Source organism: Anolis sagrei, chromosome 3 (assembly GCF_037176765.1).
Source record: "Anolis sagrei isolate rAnoSag1 chromosome 3, rAnoSag1.mat, whole genome shotgun sequence".
In the NCBI taxonomy this organism is placed as follows: Eukaryota; Metazoa; Chordata; class Lepidosauria; order Squamata; family Dactyloidae; genus Anolis; species Anolis sagrei.
In genome coordinates this window covers 122,281,995-122,297,417 of record NC_090023.1, presented here as the reverse complement: position 1 = coordinate 122,297,417, position 15,423 = coordinate 122,281,995, and the positions used below count along the sequence as shown (strand labels likewise).

At 46.2% G+C, this 15,423-nt stretch overlaps 1 protein-coding gene across 3 annotated transcripts; it reads right to left on the bottom strand.

Moving 5' to 3' along the window:
• Positions 1-950: 950 nt before the first annotated feature.
• SLITRK5 (SLIT and NTRK like family member 5) lies at positions 951-11,612 on the bottom strand. 3 transcript variants are annotated; one of them, XM_060769500.2, is made up of 2 exons: positions 10,877-11,612; positions 951-5,792 (listed from the first exon to the last, which is right to left on the bottom strand). In XM_060769500.2, the coding sequence occupies exon 2, from the start codon at positions 5,782-5,784 to the stop codon at positions 2,905-2,907; it is 2,880 nt and encodes a 959-aa protein (XP_060625483.2). In that variant the 5' UTR covers positions 5,785-5,792; positions 10,877-11,612; the 3' UTR covers positions 951-2,904. The 3 variants fall into 3 exon arrangements, with proteins under 3 accessions (XP_060625483.2, XP_060625484.2, XP_060625481.2); XM_060769501.2 differs by lacking the exon at positions 10,877-11,612 and adding an exon at positions 6,930-7,229; XM_060769498.2 differs by lacking the exon at positions 10,877-11,612 and adding an exon at positions 6,629-6,841.
• Between the last annotated feature and the right edge of the window lie 3,811 nt (positions 11,613-15,423).

The following is a 15,423-nucleotide window of genomic DNA, read 5'->3' as shown; positions in this document are numbered from 1 at the left end:
AATATCCCTTTCCCAGATTGTGCTAATGTTACATTTTCAATTATTAAGTTCAGACAATGAAACAAAATCAAAAATACAGACCACACAGCTGGCATTTGACACATCTTAAACCAATACACAACTCTTAATGTCTAAGATGCAGTTATCTTTATACTGTTATCTTTCGCCGTTCAACCAACATATAGTTTTCATATGATTTTTAACTAACGCTTGCTGTCAATTAATGTCAATGCCAAACTCCATAATACTGGAGTTCCATGTTTTCCTTATTTAAATTCTTTTAACTGAATTTTAACCCTCTTCTAATTTATATGAAGAACAAACAAAGCATTTCCATCACTGTATTTAAAATCAAGCTCATTCTCCAAAATATACCTCAATAACATGGTTTATTTGTATTGATGTGAAAAATGGGGTGGGACTGAGAAAGAGGAAAAATTTCATCTGAAAATGCAAAAGAAATACATACGTGGTCCTTATATTTTTAAGAAATGATTTGCATATGTAAGAAAAGCCAGATAGAGACTTGATCCCCCACCCCCTTTCTTTCTGGAAATGTATCCAACAAGCCATTTAATTTATCCTTTCTCAAAGTAAAAAAGTCTGGAAATGATACAAGGTTAAAAATCCACATAAAAAAATATCACTTACCCCAAGCTCATGTATATAAAATGAAAACTACAGAAAGGAAACAAAAGTTAAAGGTGAAGCCGAATGCCATACATCACACCTGTCTACAACCGTCTGTTGTGGGTGATGTACCATTGGAATGGATAAGCAGAGCCACTTTGTAAAACACCTTAAAGAAAAGCATCATCAAGAGCTTAATGATACTGCATCTGTGATCTTTCTAAGAAGAGGTGGGGGAAACAGAATTTTGATCAAGAACAACATATGGTACTAGGAGAAAAGCACTGAACTTCACATAAAGACTACTTCATTTCCTTCCATTTGAAATTGTTATCAAGTGTTTATTCATAAACTATTTAAAAAAATACATGTGCTGGGATACATATGAGACCACAAACTGTCCCATCTTACAGTGATGCCGTGGTTAATGGATCTCTTGGCCCATGCTAGCTAACTAAAGGGCTTAAGAAATTATATCTCTTACATAGACCTGCACTGTCTGTCATTTGGCCTTTGTGGGTGGCAGTACAAACATGGATATGTACAATTCTAGTTGATTGAACAATCCAAAATTGGCTACAGAAGTCATCAAACTGAGATATTGGGGCTGACGTATGACTATAAACCAACTCCACCACCCCTGCTTAGACATACACTTTCTGCATGTCCCTCACTAATTAGTCCAATTAGTCTCCCTGGCAGAAAGCTCCTTAGATTAATAATTCATGAACAGTAGCAACAACAAAATATATCTTATGCTTCTTTTTTCTCCCTGACCCACTTTTTAATTTTATATTTGCCTTGGATTGTCTGTTAGGTTTTGGTCATTTTGGTTATTAACAATTTCATTGATTCTTGACATTCTCCAGTGATGGTTAAAGCATTGGAAAGAGACCTAGAAATGCATCTGAATGCTTTGGAACAAATCACAACCTATGGCTCACATCTGGAAAGATCATCTGCCCTGCGGGTTGGGGAGAGGCTTTTGGTGTAAAGGCTGAACAGGAACATTGCTCTATCCAACACAGAAATGTGCACAACCTTTTACAAAGCTTGCACATACGCACAACTCTTCAATTCTGTGCTCAGTTATGAAACTTAAATCCCAAGTGAAGATTTATCTGTTTGCAGGATAACATCTTAAGTATTTTCAGGATGTTTACTCAGACAACCAAGTGATGTATGCTACCAAATGTACATTCAACAGAAAATGAGTGTCACTCCTTGCTTAATGTTTCCAGTATGGTTGCATGATATGCATGATACATATTTTAAACATCTGTTTTGTCACATTTTAGGTCTAAATCTAAAGAACAAAATACCTCATATTGCACGAGGTGGCCTTACAATCTCTTCTGTTTAGGAGAACTGGATCCTAAAAGTGAAAGAAATGCTATTGTGTATATAAAAATAGGAGCTACAATAAAATATGTTTTGTATATATTTCAATAAGTTATTTTTACTAATCAATTATGGATCATATATCTCTGAACTCTTTATTGATTTGTCCACATCTATGATGATCCTTTGAAAGATCATAATGTTGATTTTTAATTCAAAAGTCCAGAAACATACAAATACATCCTTTGTTTTCTTTTCTTTTTTTCTTTTTCTTAAAAAAGGAAAGGGAAAGAACAAACAACCTTGTATTAAAGTCAGGGTGTGCTAATCTTGCCCCCCTCCCCTCCCCAAAAGCCACTTAGACTGATCCATGGCTAAAATGGAATTTGGTGCCCTGCACTTTTCCACCAAGGTGGCGTAGAGGGAAAGCAAACAAAACCAAGATGGTCAGCTGTGCATATCCAACATAACATAAAGGGATAAAGTGATTCCTATGACTTGACATCCAGCCACAGGGCCACCTTGTTTTCTTTGTCTTTTGCCCACACCTCAGTGCCTCCCCTAGCACAACACACACCACAAAAGGGTGAGAGAATTCTGTGCCTAGTTCACACAATCAATTGGTTCCTGCTGGCTATAGAAGAGAGAATAAGAGGGGGGGGGAGAAAGGGGGAGAAAGTGAGAAAAAAGGAGAGAAGAAAAGCAGAATGAAAAGAGAGAAAGAGAATCTCTATGGAATCAGCACACCCTTTTGCTAGGTTTCCCGAAGCTGGAAATTCTTGTGCCAAGGCACTTCACCTTCCAACAAAATGAAGCAAAGGCAGTTTGGGGAGGCAAAAAGAGGTGGAGGGGAGGAGATCAACATTGTGTTTCTTTGTGTGTGGTTATTAAATACAAATGCTCTAGAAGAGAAGGATGAGAGGAAAGGATGTCTCAGAACTGACTGAATGTGGTCTGTTTTTCCAACACTTCGAGGTAGTCCGGCTCTGCATTTAGCTTTGCTTTAAGCTCCAGGTATTCGTTCCTGTTAGGCTCTACAAATACAGTGCTTGGGGGTGTATAGAGCACTGTCTCCCGTAGCCTACTGTCCCCTGGGCCGGGATGCAAATAGGGATGAGGGGGGCGTCTAAGGTCATAGTTAGGGGAGTAGGTGTAGGCAGTAGGGGGGAATTTAGGGTACTCAGGAAGGGCACTACCCCCCAAGGTGGAAGAAGGATGTTTGTCGGGCTCCAAAATGCCCCTGTAAAAACAATCAGCATCCTGAACAGGGGAAAGCAACTCATCTCGAGGATCAATGGTGCTCACACTGTACGTGGGGCTCCGTAGGGTCTCTTCTTGGACCCCTGGAACTGCTGGAGGTTGCCCCAAGGCCGGTGGGGGTGGTGGGGGCTGGGGCTGAAGGTGATGATTGCTGTAGGTCACCTTGATTTCATGAAGATCTTTGTAATCCTCGCCTGCATTGCCCTCTCTAGAGCGGTAGATTGGGTTCTTGCACATGTGGCCTAAAGGGTGAGGGATGTACTCATAGACGTGTCCTGCAGGGGTTTTCACCTTAGGCAAAGCTGGGCCACCTCCTCCTCCTCCACGGTGAAGATGCTGTTGGTGCTGCTGGTGATGGGCATGGGGGTGAGAATGGGGAGCTCCCCCACCAGTGTAGACACTGTACTGCATGTTGAAGGAACTGACATCTGAGTTGTTGGTGCTGGCATGGTCTCCTTGAACCTTCTTCCTGCGCTTCATAACCAACACAAAGAGGCCTGCAGCCACAAATACAGACATGATAAATACCAGAAGCAAGCTGAGGATAAGCACCGACAAAGGCACCGTGGAAGAAGAGGAGGAAGAAGAGCCACCAGAAGGTGATGCTGAGTCATCTTCCTCCAAGGTGCTATTGAACTGCCCCGAGAAGGGGGTGGTCCTTGCTGGTCCCTGCATGGAGGATGGTGTGGGTGTGGAAACAATGATGTCAGAGTAGTCTGGACATAGCAGCTCTGCTTTGATGTTCCTCATGTAATTCTCAGCAAATTTCTTAGGGGATTCACAGATTACCTGATCTACAAGGACTCCTGTATTGAGTTGTTCAAGCCATAACTTCATGCCCACAACATCACATGTACAATCCCATGGATTCTCATGAAGATCTATCTGAAGCAGGGATTTCAGCTGGTCAAGCACCCCACTAACTGGAAGGTAGGAGAAATGGTTGCTCCTCAGGTTCAACCTGTATAGAGTTAAGCCAGAAAAAATGCCCACAGGTAATGATCTCAAAAGATTGTTGTTGAGAAACAAGAGCTGTAAATTGGGCACAGGATCAAAAGTGCCTGGTTCGATCTCCCGGATCACATTATATTGCAGAAAGAGGTACTGCAAACTCTGAAGCCCATAAAAAATTTCCCGGTTCAGTTTCTCAATACGGTTTCCATTCAGATACAGCCTCCTCAAGTTAGTAAGATCCCCAAAGGCCCTGTCCTGAATAACTGAGATACGGTTATTGCCCAGGTGGAGCAAATCCAGCCCGGTAGCATCCAGGAAATCTGACCTGCGCACGAGAGCAATGTAATTCTCAGTCAAATACATTTTCTTAGGGTTGTACGGCTTGGGTTGAAGTTCTGAGATACTCTCAATCTTCCTCTCTTGGCAGTTGACATTGAGGCCCAAATCAGAGATTTGAAGGTTGCAAGTGCAAGCTGTAGGACACTCCAAAGGCACCGGGGATTTGGTCTGGTAAGCAATGCTGGGTCCATAATTGCTGTATCCCAAATCCTTGGAGGGCAAACGGGAGGTGGGGCGCACCCTAGACTTGTTGGGCTGGCGAGTCCCCTTGGGCTTTAAAGGTGATTTGTAAACAGCCGAGGAAGATGTAGCCACTGAATTTACAGAGGCTGGTGTGGTATGAAAGTACCCTGTGGTGCTAAGTGGTGTCTGTGGCCTCATCTCATAATCTGAAATGAGTCTCCTTGGGCAAAGCTCCTGCTTGGAAACTTCATCCAAATCCCTCCCATGCAAACGGAAAGGGGTTTCACAAACCACATCCCCTACCAAGGCTGAATAGGAGATACTGTCCAACCAATCCTTTAGAGCTATCAATTCACAGGAGCAGTTCCATGGGTTCTCCTCCAGCTGCAACTCCACAACCTTATCCATGTGCTGTAGGAGGCCCAGATAAGGGAGTAGCTTCAACCGGTTCCCCCTCAGATCGAGGTGTGTCAAGGGCACAAATCGAAAGAGATTGTTAGGCAATGAAGAGAGGAGGTTGTCATTCAAAATCAGCACTTGCAGGAGGTGCAGCTTGCTGAAAGTGTTGGGTTCAATAACACTGATGTAATTGTAATCAACTTGGAGGTACTCTAAGCTCTCCAGGCCCACAAAAGTGTCATCCCTCAGTGCCTCCAGCTTGTTGTTGTTCAAATGCAACCTCCTTAAGCCTCTCAGTCCGTGAAAGGCTCCCGTTTCAATGTCCTGGATGTCATTACCACCCAGATGCAAAATTGAGGCCCCAGTGTAATTGACAAATTGGTTGGGATAAAGTCTATTGAGGAGATTTCCAGACAGCAGGAGATGGTAGATGGAGAATTTTGGAGGGCTAATCTCAGAGAGGTTGATGATCCCTCGGTTCTCACAGCTCACCGTTAAGATGCCATCCTTTTCCTCACAAGGGCATTTGTTGTCACAGATCTCCCCATAATACTCGATGCTCTCTGCCCACGCCAGGACTAGAGATGTTAAAGCAAAGGCTATGGTTTGCACCATCCAGATATGCATTTTCCTGTTGAGATCCTGCTCCAGAGTCACCGTAGAGCAGCAAGCATACATGTTATCTCCTGTAGAGAGCCAGAAGAGAAACACAAACACCATCATGACAGAAGTGTGAGGAACGAAGGCTAATCATAACAATGCTAGAGGAGTTAAAACAGAAGGGAAAAGGCATGCTCAATGCAATTGGATTTCCTAAGGGTTGCCAAGAGTTTGGATGCAACGATCCTCACGTAACTGTCATTAAATAACAGTTGTGCCTTGGTGGTTTGGTTTGGAAGAACATGCTCCTCTGTGGCTGATAAGTTCTCACATCCAAACCATTTCTATTCAGAAGCCCAAGATTGTATTTCAATCTCTTTCCTTTATTATTTCAGTGGGCTTTCTCTCTCCCCGCTCTACGCTGACAGATACACACACACACACACAACCTGTCCATAAATATACAGAAAATGGCTGTCAGTTTAGTTACTTGGCTGTAATTTCAGCAATCAGAAACACCATTTTACAAGGTTTTCAGCCTCGCCGGTTACCCACACAGTCCCGCTCCTTTTTTTTTGCCTTTTTTCAGAACCTTAGGAATGAACAGCGACCTGCAAAGAAGGTCTTCCCCCATTTTTGCCACAGCATGCTGCTCTCCTGATAGGTGGTAGGTGATTTTTTTTTTAAACCATTCCTTGACATGCCATTGCAGGGGTCTACAAAGAGAGTATCATTTGATATAGCCTCGATATTATTTATCTTTGTGCCAATTCCTCTTCTCCACACACACACACAGTGCAACAATTCCAAGCCCTGAAAAGGGCGAATTTTCCAGCTGCCTGATTTCCAAAGCTGATGCCAAAAAAAAGCAATCACCAAATAATAATAATAATAATAATAATAATAATAATAATAATAATACCAGAAGTGCTGGAATTTGCCAGCCAAGTCATTCAACCCACAGCCCATCTCTGAGGATGCGATTCTTGCCCCCTTCTTTGTCCAAACGGCAAGGCTGGTCACTGAAGGAGTCATTATGAATCCTTTTTTTTTTAATCGGGCTCTTCTTAAAGAAGTCATCAGCTGTGCTCGCCTTCTGGACTGACGGGCTCGTCAATGGGCTATTTTCACCAGGCAAGAGGCGAGAATGCACAACGGGCGCACACCCTCCCTCTCTCCCTCCCTCGCATACAGGGGAAAGCGCCGTCCTTTGAGCCACTCACCCGGAACTTGGCACACACGCCGGACCTGAGGATTGTCCCTGCAGCCCCAGCCATCGCAGCCCTAGCACAGCAGCTCCCCCCACGCTTGGGAGAAACTCGCCTCATGGCCATGGGGTGAGAGCCCAGTGGCTTTCCGAGAGAGAGGAATCACATCACCGCCAAGTGCGGGAGCTCCGGACTTGCTTTCGTGCCCGGCTGTTCTGGCTCCCCGGCACCAACCATCCCTCCTTTCTCCCTCCCAGAGAGCGGATGGGGGAATACCCTCGTCCACCCGCTGAAACCCGCCGTGGACGGAGCTGAGTGTCAAGGCGGAAACCCAAACCCGATCCCCTCCATTCCCCCCTCCTTCCCTTTTCCTGTTTCCGTCCTGACTCCCTTAAAGGTCCCTTTGACTTGGCTGAAAGCATTCACGGAAGGGAAGGGAACCGTGGTGGCGGGAGAGGGAGACGCGGATTAAGAAGTCGCCCAGCCCGAAGCCATGAGTGGGAATGGCTCGGAGGTTGGGAGCCCGTGTCTGGCGCTCGAGCGTTTTGCAGCAAAAGCCAGACAGGTTTGAGTAGGAGTCCCTTTTCTCACCTAGGGACCAGTCTCAGCAAAATCATATTATTATTGTATTGTCCAAGGCTTTCAGGGCTGAAACCACTGGGTTGTTGTAGGATTTTTCGGGCTGTTTGGCCATGTTCTAGAAGCATTCTCTCCTGACGTTTCGCCTGCATCTATGCACCTCTGAGGATGCCTGCCATAGACGCAGGCGAAACGTCAGGAGTGAAGGGTTCTAGAATATGGCCATACAGCCCGAAAAAACTACAAAACCCTCATTCTTCTTCTTCTTCTTCTTCTTATTATTATTATTATTATTATTATTATTAATAGATACAAGACCAATACAGAGCAAATAAGATCCCGATGCTGGTTTTTGTATCGAACCACACGTCAGATATTTCCTAAGTGTCTAGGACTGTGTGATGTATGGGCAAATAATGCGTGCAGATTCCAGTAAAGTGGCCTTTTCCATCTGACAGATGGTAATTTGTCAGTGCGGATTGTTTTTAAGTCCAGGCCAAGGTCTTTAGGCACTGCACCCAGTGTGCCGATCACCACTGGGAACACCTTTACTGGCTTGTGCCAGTTCAATCTTTAAATCCTCATATCGATATAAATCCTCATATTGTGTAAATCCTCATTTCTTGGCAGTTCAATCTTTAAATCCTCACATCGTGTAAGCTTATTATTATTAATAATGAGTGCAGATCCAAGTAGAGTGGCCTTTTGCAGCTGACACGTGGTAATTTTATCAGTGCGGATTGTTTTTAAGCCCAGGCCAAGGCCTTTAGGCACTGCACCCAGTGTGCCAATCACCACTGAGACCACCTTGACTGGCTTGTGCCAAAGTGTTGGCAGTTCGTTCTATAAATCCTCATATCGTGTAAGATTGTTGTTGTTGTTGTTGTTATTATTATTATTATTATTATTATTATTATTATTATTTGATACAGAACAAGATTAATGCACAGCAAACAAGATCACTATGCTGGCTTTTGCATTGGATCACACCTCGATCACTTCCCAAGTGTCTAGGACGGTGTGATGTATGGGCGAATGATGAGTGCAGATCCAAATAGGGTGGCCTTTTGCAGCTGACAGATGGTAATTTTGTCAGCGCATATTGTTTTTAAGTGCAGGCCAAGGTCTTTAAGCACTGCACCCAGTGTGCCGATCACCACTGGTACCACCTTGGCTGGCTCGTGCCAGAGTCTTGGCAATTCGATCTTTAAATCCTCACATCGTTTAAGCTTATTATTATTATTATTATTATTATTATTAATAATAGAACGATGTGGCGGAAAGAAGAAATGAGGGAGACATCTACTTTCATCCGATTTGAACACAATGCCCATCCGAGCCTATTCCTCTACGGACGGGCTGTGTGTCCCTTTCATAGAAACTTGACAGATTGCAAAATGATGTGTGTGTGTGTGTATTTGCTCTGGTTTTTTAAAGAAAGCTTTATTTCAGAGAAGGCTGAGAGCAAGGCTGGCAAGAGGGGCATGTGGCAGGGTGGGGAGAGGGCACAAAGGGAGGCAAATAAAGTTGAAAGTGGCACCCAGAGACCCTGGAATTGGGTGGCAACGAGGGGGAGAGAAGCAGAGCCCCCCAACGTGCCTGGGGGACATCCATCCACACACCTCAGGGTCGGGTACATCCCTCCCGGATAAACCCCCCTCTCCCACGTTCAAATTGCCGCACTAAAGCAGCCAAAAAAGGGGAGGGAGGGGAGAGGGAGGGGGAGAGGGAGGGGAGCCAAGAGCAAGGGGGGCAGAGGAAAACGCTCTCCTCCTCCTCACTCCCCTCCCCCCTTCAGCCCCCCAATCCTCCCGCCTTGCTACTTACTGAGGCTGACATCCCCGGGGCCTGATCATCTCGCCTCAGGGGTTGCACCGCTTGCAAAGGGGGGGGGGGTAGTGTCTTTTGAAGGGTTATTTTTGAAGGGGAAGGTCCTTTCTAGAGGGGGCAGGAAAGGGGTTGTTGCAGTCCGCCCAGGCTGAAGGCAAGGAGGAAGGCGGAGGGGAAAGGATGCAGGGAAAGGCTAGGCTGCCTGCTTGGCGCGCGCGCACACACACACGCACACACACACAACCTTGCGCGTCCCCCCTCCCACCCCACCCCCAAAATAAACCACATACACCTTACAACCTCTGAGGATACCTGCCATAGATGTGGGCGAAACGCCAGGAGAGAACGCTTCTGGAACGTGGCCAGACAGCCCGGAAAACTCACAGCAACCCAAACCACACACACACAACCGCGAAAAGGGGAGCGGGGGCAGGAGAGGGAGTGAGAAGAGAGGGAAGGAGAAGGAAAGGAGGGGCGGACCGAAGAGGAGGATTGGGAAAAAAGGGGGGGGGGTAAAGGAAGGAATGAAGCCCTTCGGGGAGAGGGAGGAGGGCTAAGATGTATGTGTGCGTGTAGGAAGGAGACAGGTGCTTCTATGACATGCTCCACCAGCCAAGAGGCGGTGGTCCCTCCAAAGACTATAGAAAGGGAGAGACCTGATGTGTGTGTGTGTGTACACATAGAGAGAGAGAGAGGGAGGGAGAAAAAGAGGGAATGAGAGAGGAAGAGCAGTAGAGATCCGAGAGAAAGACTTGTCTGTGTGAGTGTGAACATAGAGAGAGAGAGAGAGAGAGAGAAGGAGTGAGAGAGAGAAGGAAGAAAGAGCAGCAGAGATCCGAGAGAAAGAGGGGAGTGAAGAGCTGCGCGGAAGGGATCTGGGTCAGGAGGGAGGCTGAGATAGGAAGGGAAAGGCAAGAGGGGCTAAAAGGAGCCAGCCTTTGAAAGAGGGAAGGAGACAGGAGAGGGGGATCCGTCGGGTCGAGAGCAGAGAAGAGGCAGCGGGGAGAGAGACAGGAGGAGAATCTGTGCCTGTCAGCGAGGACTGGGGAAGGAAGAAGCCTCCAAATATGAAACCCAAAGGCAAGGGTTGGCCAAGGAGTGGGGGGCTCTGCGAAGGGCGCTGCGGCGGCGCGCGCGTGTGTGTGCGCGCGCCTGCTTCCAGGCAGGGAAGACACTCTCTCCTGTCTCCCGCCTAGACATGAAACACTGCACAGCGCCGCGTTGGTGGCTCTCTGCTGTCAAGTTGCCTTGGGACTTAGGGCAACGCTGGGAAGAAGTGACTCGTCCACTCCCCCCTCCCCCCCCAGTGGTTCGGCTTTCAAGGTCTTCCAGGCTTTGGAGCGACCCATTTGTAATAACAGGGGGGTGATTATTTCCCTGAAAAATCACTGAGGGGGAAGAGTGATGAGACGGGATGCGGGGGGGGGGGGGGTGTTAGAGTGTATGTGTGTGTGCGCGCGCCATCCTTCCCGCCCGGAGTCAACAGGACAGGCAGCTGCCACAAGTCCGGCCCCCACACAATAACCGACGCAGCTCCCTTGGCTGGTACTCACGCTTTCCATGGAAGAGGTCAACTTTCTCCTCAGCAGTAGCAGCAGTTTGGAGGCGCCGTTTCCCCTTGGCCCCTGTCTGCTTCCCGTTGCTTCCCTCCTCCTCCTCCTCGTCGCCTTCCTCCTCCTCCGGCCTCACACCATTCCTTCCCAGCGCCCCAAGCTGAGGCCTCTTCCTCTTCCTCCTCCGCCGCCCCTTTAAGCCTCCTCTTCTTCCTCTTCCCGCGCGCTCTGGGCATGGTAGGGCTGGCCAGCCGGGCGCGAGGGAGCCTCCGTCCTCTTCCTCTTCTTCCTCTCCTCTTCCTCTCCTCCTCCTCCTCCTCCTCCTCCTCTTCCAGCTGCCTGGGCTCGGGGCTCCAGAAGCGCCAGGCTTTTCAGCAGCATCCCTCTTCAGCCCCCTTCCACCATCCGAACCCTCTTCTTCCAAAGCAAACCCGCAGCCTAGGAGCCAGTGCCACCGCTCCTCCCGGCTTCCAGCATCCAAGCAGGAGAAAGGGAGGGAAAGGAGGAAGAAGAGGAAGAGGAGGAGGAGACCCAGCCCATCACTGGGCTCTGTTTCGCCGAGGAAGGGAGAGGAAGAGGCCGGGAAGGGCACGCTTTTCCACAGCACAGAGAGAGAGAGAGGAAAGAGGGGGAGGGGAGGGGAGGAAAGGCGGGCTGAGCCACTCGCTCTGTATGGACCTGCTGTTCTGGCAAAGCGGCCCCAGTCACAGTGGAAGGGCTGGATTGGAGGGAGGGAGGGAGGGAGGGAGGAGGGAGGAGAGGCAGTTCCTCGCTGCCGCCGGTAGATGGCAGTGTGAGGCATCAAATTGACATTCCTCAGCAATGCTCGCTTCGCTGGAAGCCAAAAAAAAAAAGCATTGCACTGGCTCTCTTTACCCCCCAGTTACCCCCCTTCCTTCCTTGCCACATCTCTTTCCTTCTCTCTTTTTGGTTGTTGTTATGATGCTGCTTCTTTTGCACTGGTGGAAATATATACTAGAGGAGGTATAACCGGCGGCACTGTGTTGCCAAGGCATCGGAAGAGAGGGAGAAGAAGCCTCCGTCGGAGACTCAACAAATCACACCCGGCTTTCCTGGTTGAGTGACCCCTTTTCTTTCCTTTCCAGCTGGCAGGACCACAGGATCCTCTTGCAAAGCCCTCAATGGGCAGAAGGAATACTGAACTTGAGAGAGAGAGACAGAGACACACACACAGAGAGACTGAAGGTTTAGGGTGTCTTGTTTCTTCACAGGATGGTCCACGCTGGGTTTGAAAGGATGCCTTTCTCAATTTCAGCTTCCATTTTTGTACAAGCGAAGATTTCACTTGCACTTGGAAACATGCAACTCAGTCAAATGGCGTATTTAGGAGAGGCATCAGAGTGAAACAGAGATACAGGCAGTCCCCCGAGTTGCAAACATCCGCATCGAGGGTGAAACAGGAAGTGAGAAGAAATCAACTCCTAGGAAGGGAAATTCACTCCCTGGCTTTAGAAGCAATCCTTGTTTCCACGACAACCCCCAAATTTAAAAAATCCAATTGTAACAGGGACAGAAAACCAGACGAGATCTTCTAAACAGGGGCACAGGAAGCAACAAACCTTACAAGGGTGTTGTTAACCCTTCCCTAAACTATGCAAAACTGAAAAGAAATGGCTGGAGTTACACTTCAAAAACTTACCTGTTCCGACTTACATACAAATTCAACTTAAGAACAAACCTACAGAACCAATCTAGCTCATAACCTGGGGATTGCCTATAAATTTTAAGGATAGTGTGAACCCAAGCCATTGGAATCTTCTGACCTTAGATACAATCCATGATGCCTGACAAGAGAGAGAGACTTGGGCTTTTGATGGATCTGTTACTTGATTGCTCCCTGTTTTTTCTGGCCTGGATTTCATTCTGGATATCTGAAATCATGAGCTGATTTGGTATACACAACAAGAAAAAGTGGGTGCATCTAACTGTCTTACATGAGGGAAGGAAACATGTAGACTGGCCAAGCAATTAGATTTAGTTCCAAAAATTGGTTGGAAAATTGCTGAACAAATGCATTATCTTCTGCCAAAACTCCAGGGCAGGGATGGATTTCTAAGGGTGTGCAATTCCAGATCTGTTTTTCAGGAGCCTCCCAAATTTGTTTGGGAAAAAAAATCTATTTTTTGATCTGGCAAGCAAAAGATCCAGGAAGATCTTACTCATTGGCAGCAATGGGGAATTTACGAGGCTTCTCTTTCTGTCATTTTTAGGACATAAGTCTTAAAAAACCACCCTTTCTGTTATCGTTTCTCCTTATATCCTTCAATAAGACATGGATTAAAGGCATCAGATTTAAGAAACGACCCTTTCTAGAATCCTTTCTCCTTATATCCTTCAATAAGACCTGGATTAAAGACAGATTTAAGAACTACCCTTTCTATTATCATTTCTCCTTATATCCTTCAATAAGACCTGGATCAGGCTTAAGCATCAGGCTTAAGAAACTACTCTCTGGAATCGTTTCTCCTTATATTCTTCAATAAGACCTGATTTAAAGGCATCAGATTTAAGAAACTACGCTTTCTGGGATCGTTTCTCCTTATATCCTTCAATAAGACCTGGATTAAAGCCATAAATTACTTCCTCATTTTAAGGTGGCTTAAGAAAAGTCACCTCTTCTCCACATTTGAGGCTTACCTCATGTAAAGGGTGCCACTGGTGTCAGTTTCTTAAGTGTGTAGAAAGTAAACTGCTTATTTGTTGCTATTTGAGTCAAAAAGCAAACCAAGCCATGCAAAGCTGTGAGCGGCATCAAAAATTTAGATCACCAATCTGCCTCTCTCAGAAGCCTGCTCACAACAGAAAAATGGAAGCCCAGCTTAGCTAAAAGATGCTCACAGCTGCCTCCCCACTGCAGCTGAAAGAAACCAAAAGCAGTCATTTTCAGCAGCCATGTGATCTGTTGTGGCTGAGAAAAAAATGGTAGTGGAGCCTGTGCCGTTATGGCTGGCCAAAAAAGTCAGAACTGCTGGAACAACCAGAGTCTGTTTTGAAAAACAGATCTGTGCACAACCTTAATGGATGCTACACTCTATTTTGTGCATCCATGGAATTTTTGTGACATTGTCTGTGCCTTTTCTGTGTGCTCCAAGATGTCTGGCAAGCTGAGAGGGAGGTGACGCCACTCTCAGTTTGACAATCTAGAGTCCTCAAAGCATATAACAATACAATACACCCGGTGAGACATCACAGATCCAAGCTAGGCTGTACATACTCAAGGGCAGGCCCACACAACCTGTGGTGTGGCCCTTCAGGTGGTTTGAACTTCAGGTTCCAGAATTTTCCTGATCATTGGAGGACCACAGATTGTACAAGTCTGCTCAAGGGCATGGGTAAGCCAACATAGAACCTATGCGTTTAGCCCTTTCCATGCTGTTAGGGACTTGTAGAGGTTGTAATCCAAAATACTGGGGATCATGTTGCTTCCCCATTCTTGAGGATGTCAAAAGAAATAACTGTTTCTAAGGAAACAGCGGTGCTTCTTCTAGCTTTCAAGGAGAGCAGAATAGAGGAAATGTAGCTCAGTTTTTGGGACTGGTTCATTTTAGCACGAACTTTCACAAATTTAAGTCCACATTTTCCAGAGTATATCAAGAAGTAGATCGAAATCTATATTATCTCATGAAAAATAGCTTTACATATCAAAGAGGCTGTGTTAGTACCTCCCCTGCATTAAAATTTCAAAGAGAGATGTGGTAATCTTCACTTGATTATTCTAGGCCAGGGATCCACAAACTTCTTAAACAGAGGGCCAGGTCAAAGTCCCTCAAACTGCTGGAGGGCCAGAATATAATTTGAAAAAACATGAATGAATTCCTATGCAAACTGCACATGTCTTATTTATAGTGCAAAAACACATAAAACAATACAATAATTAAAATGAACAATTTTAATAAATATAAACTTATTAGTATTTCAATGGGAAGTGTAGGCTGCTTTTGGCTTATGAGATAGGATTGCTGTTGTTGTTGTTGTTGTTGTTGTTGTTGTTGTTGTTGTTGTGTGCTTTCAATTCATTTCAGACTTAGGTTGACCCTGAACGAGAGCCAGGTAAATGACCTTGGAGGCCCGTATCCAGCCCCCAGGCTTTAGTTTGAGGAGCCCTGTTCTAGGCCTTCTCTTTGTTGAAGGGCAGAGCTATGCATGACCCTTCGGCCCAATGAACAGGTTTGTTGCCTCAGCCATTGTTATTTCCTCATCCTATAGATATAAAATGGAACTGCTATTTCAGTCAGCTTTGGTACATGATATAGGAAAAAGGAAGCAATATATTATCTTTCTGGGAAGTGGCACCAGAGTCCCATGTCACTTGGCAGTAAATTTATTCCAGACTGTAAAAGTACTCTCCACATGGCAGGCCTATTCCAAATTAGCCCCAGCACCTTGGAGAGTTCCTTTAAAGTTAGTCAAAGTCAAATTCACCATCCTGCAAACATTGGAGCTTCAGGGTCTAAAATATAGGCCAAAAGCAGTTCTTCCATTGTATAACAGAAGAGGCAAGGAGATAGCCCATACATGGGCAAACT

Coding starts and splice junctions, on each gene's coding strand:
- SLITRK5 (XM_060769498.2), bottom strand. CDS start 6,659: ATGACTTGGCTGGCAAATTCCAGCACTTCTG. Junction 5,793..6,628: donor GGCAAATTCCAGCACTTCTG/GTATTATTATTA, acceptor GGCTCTCTACAG/GAGATAACATGTATGCTTGC.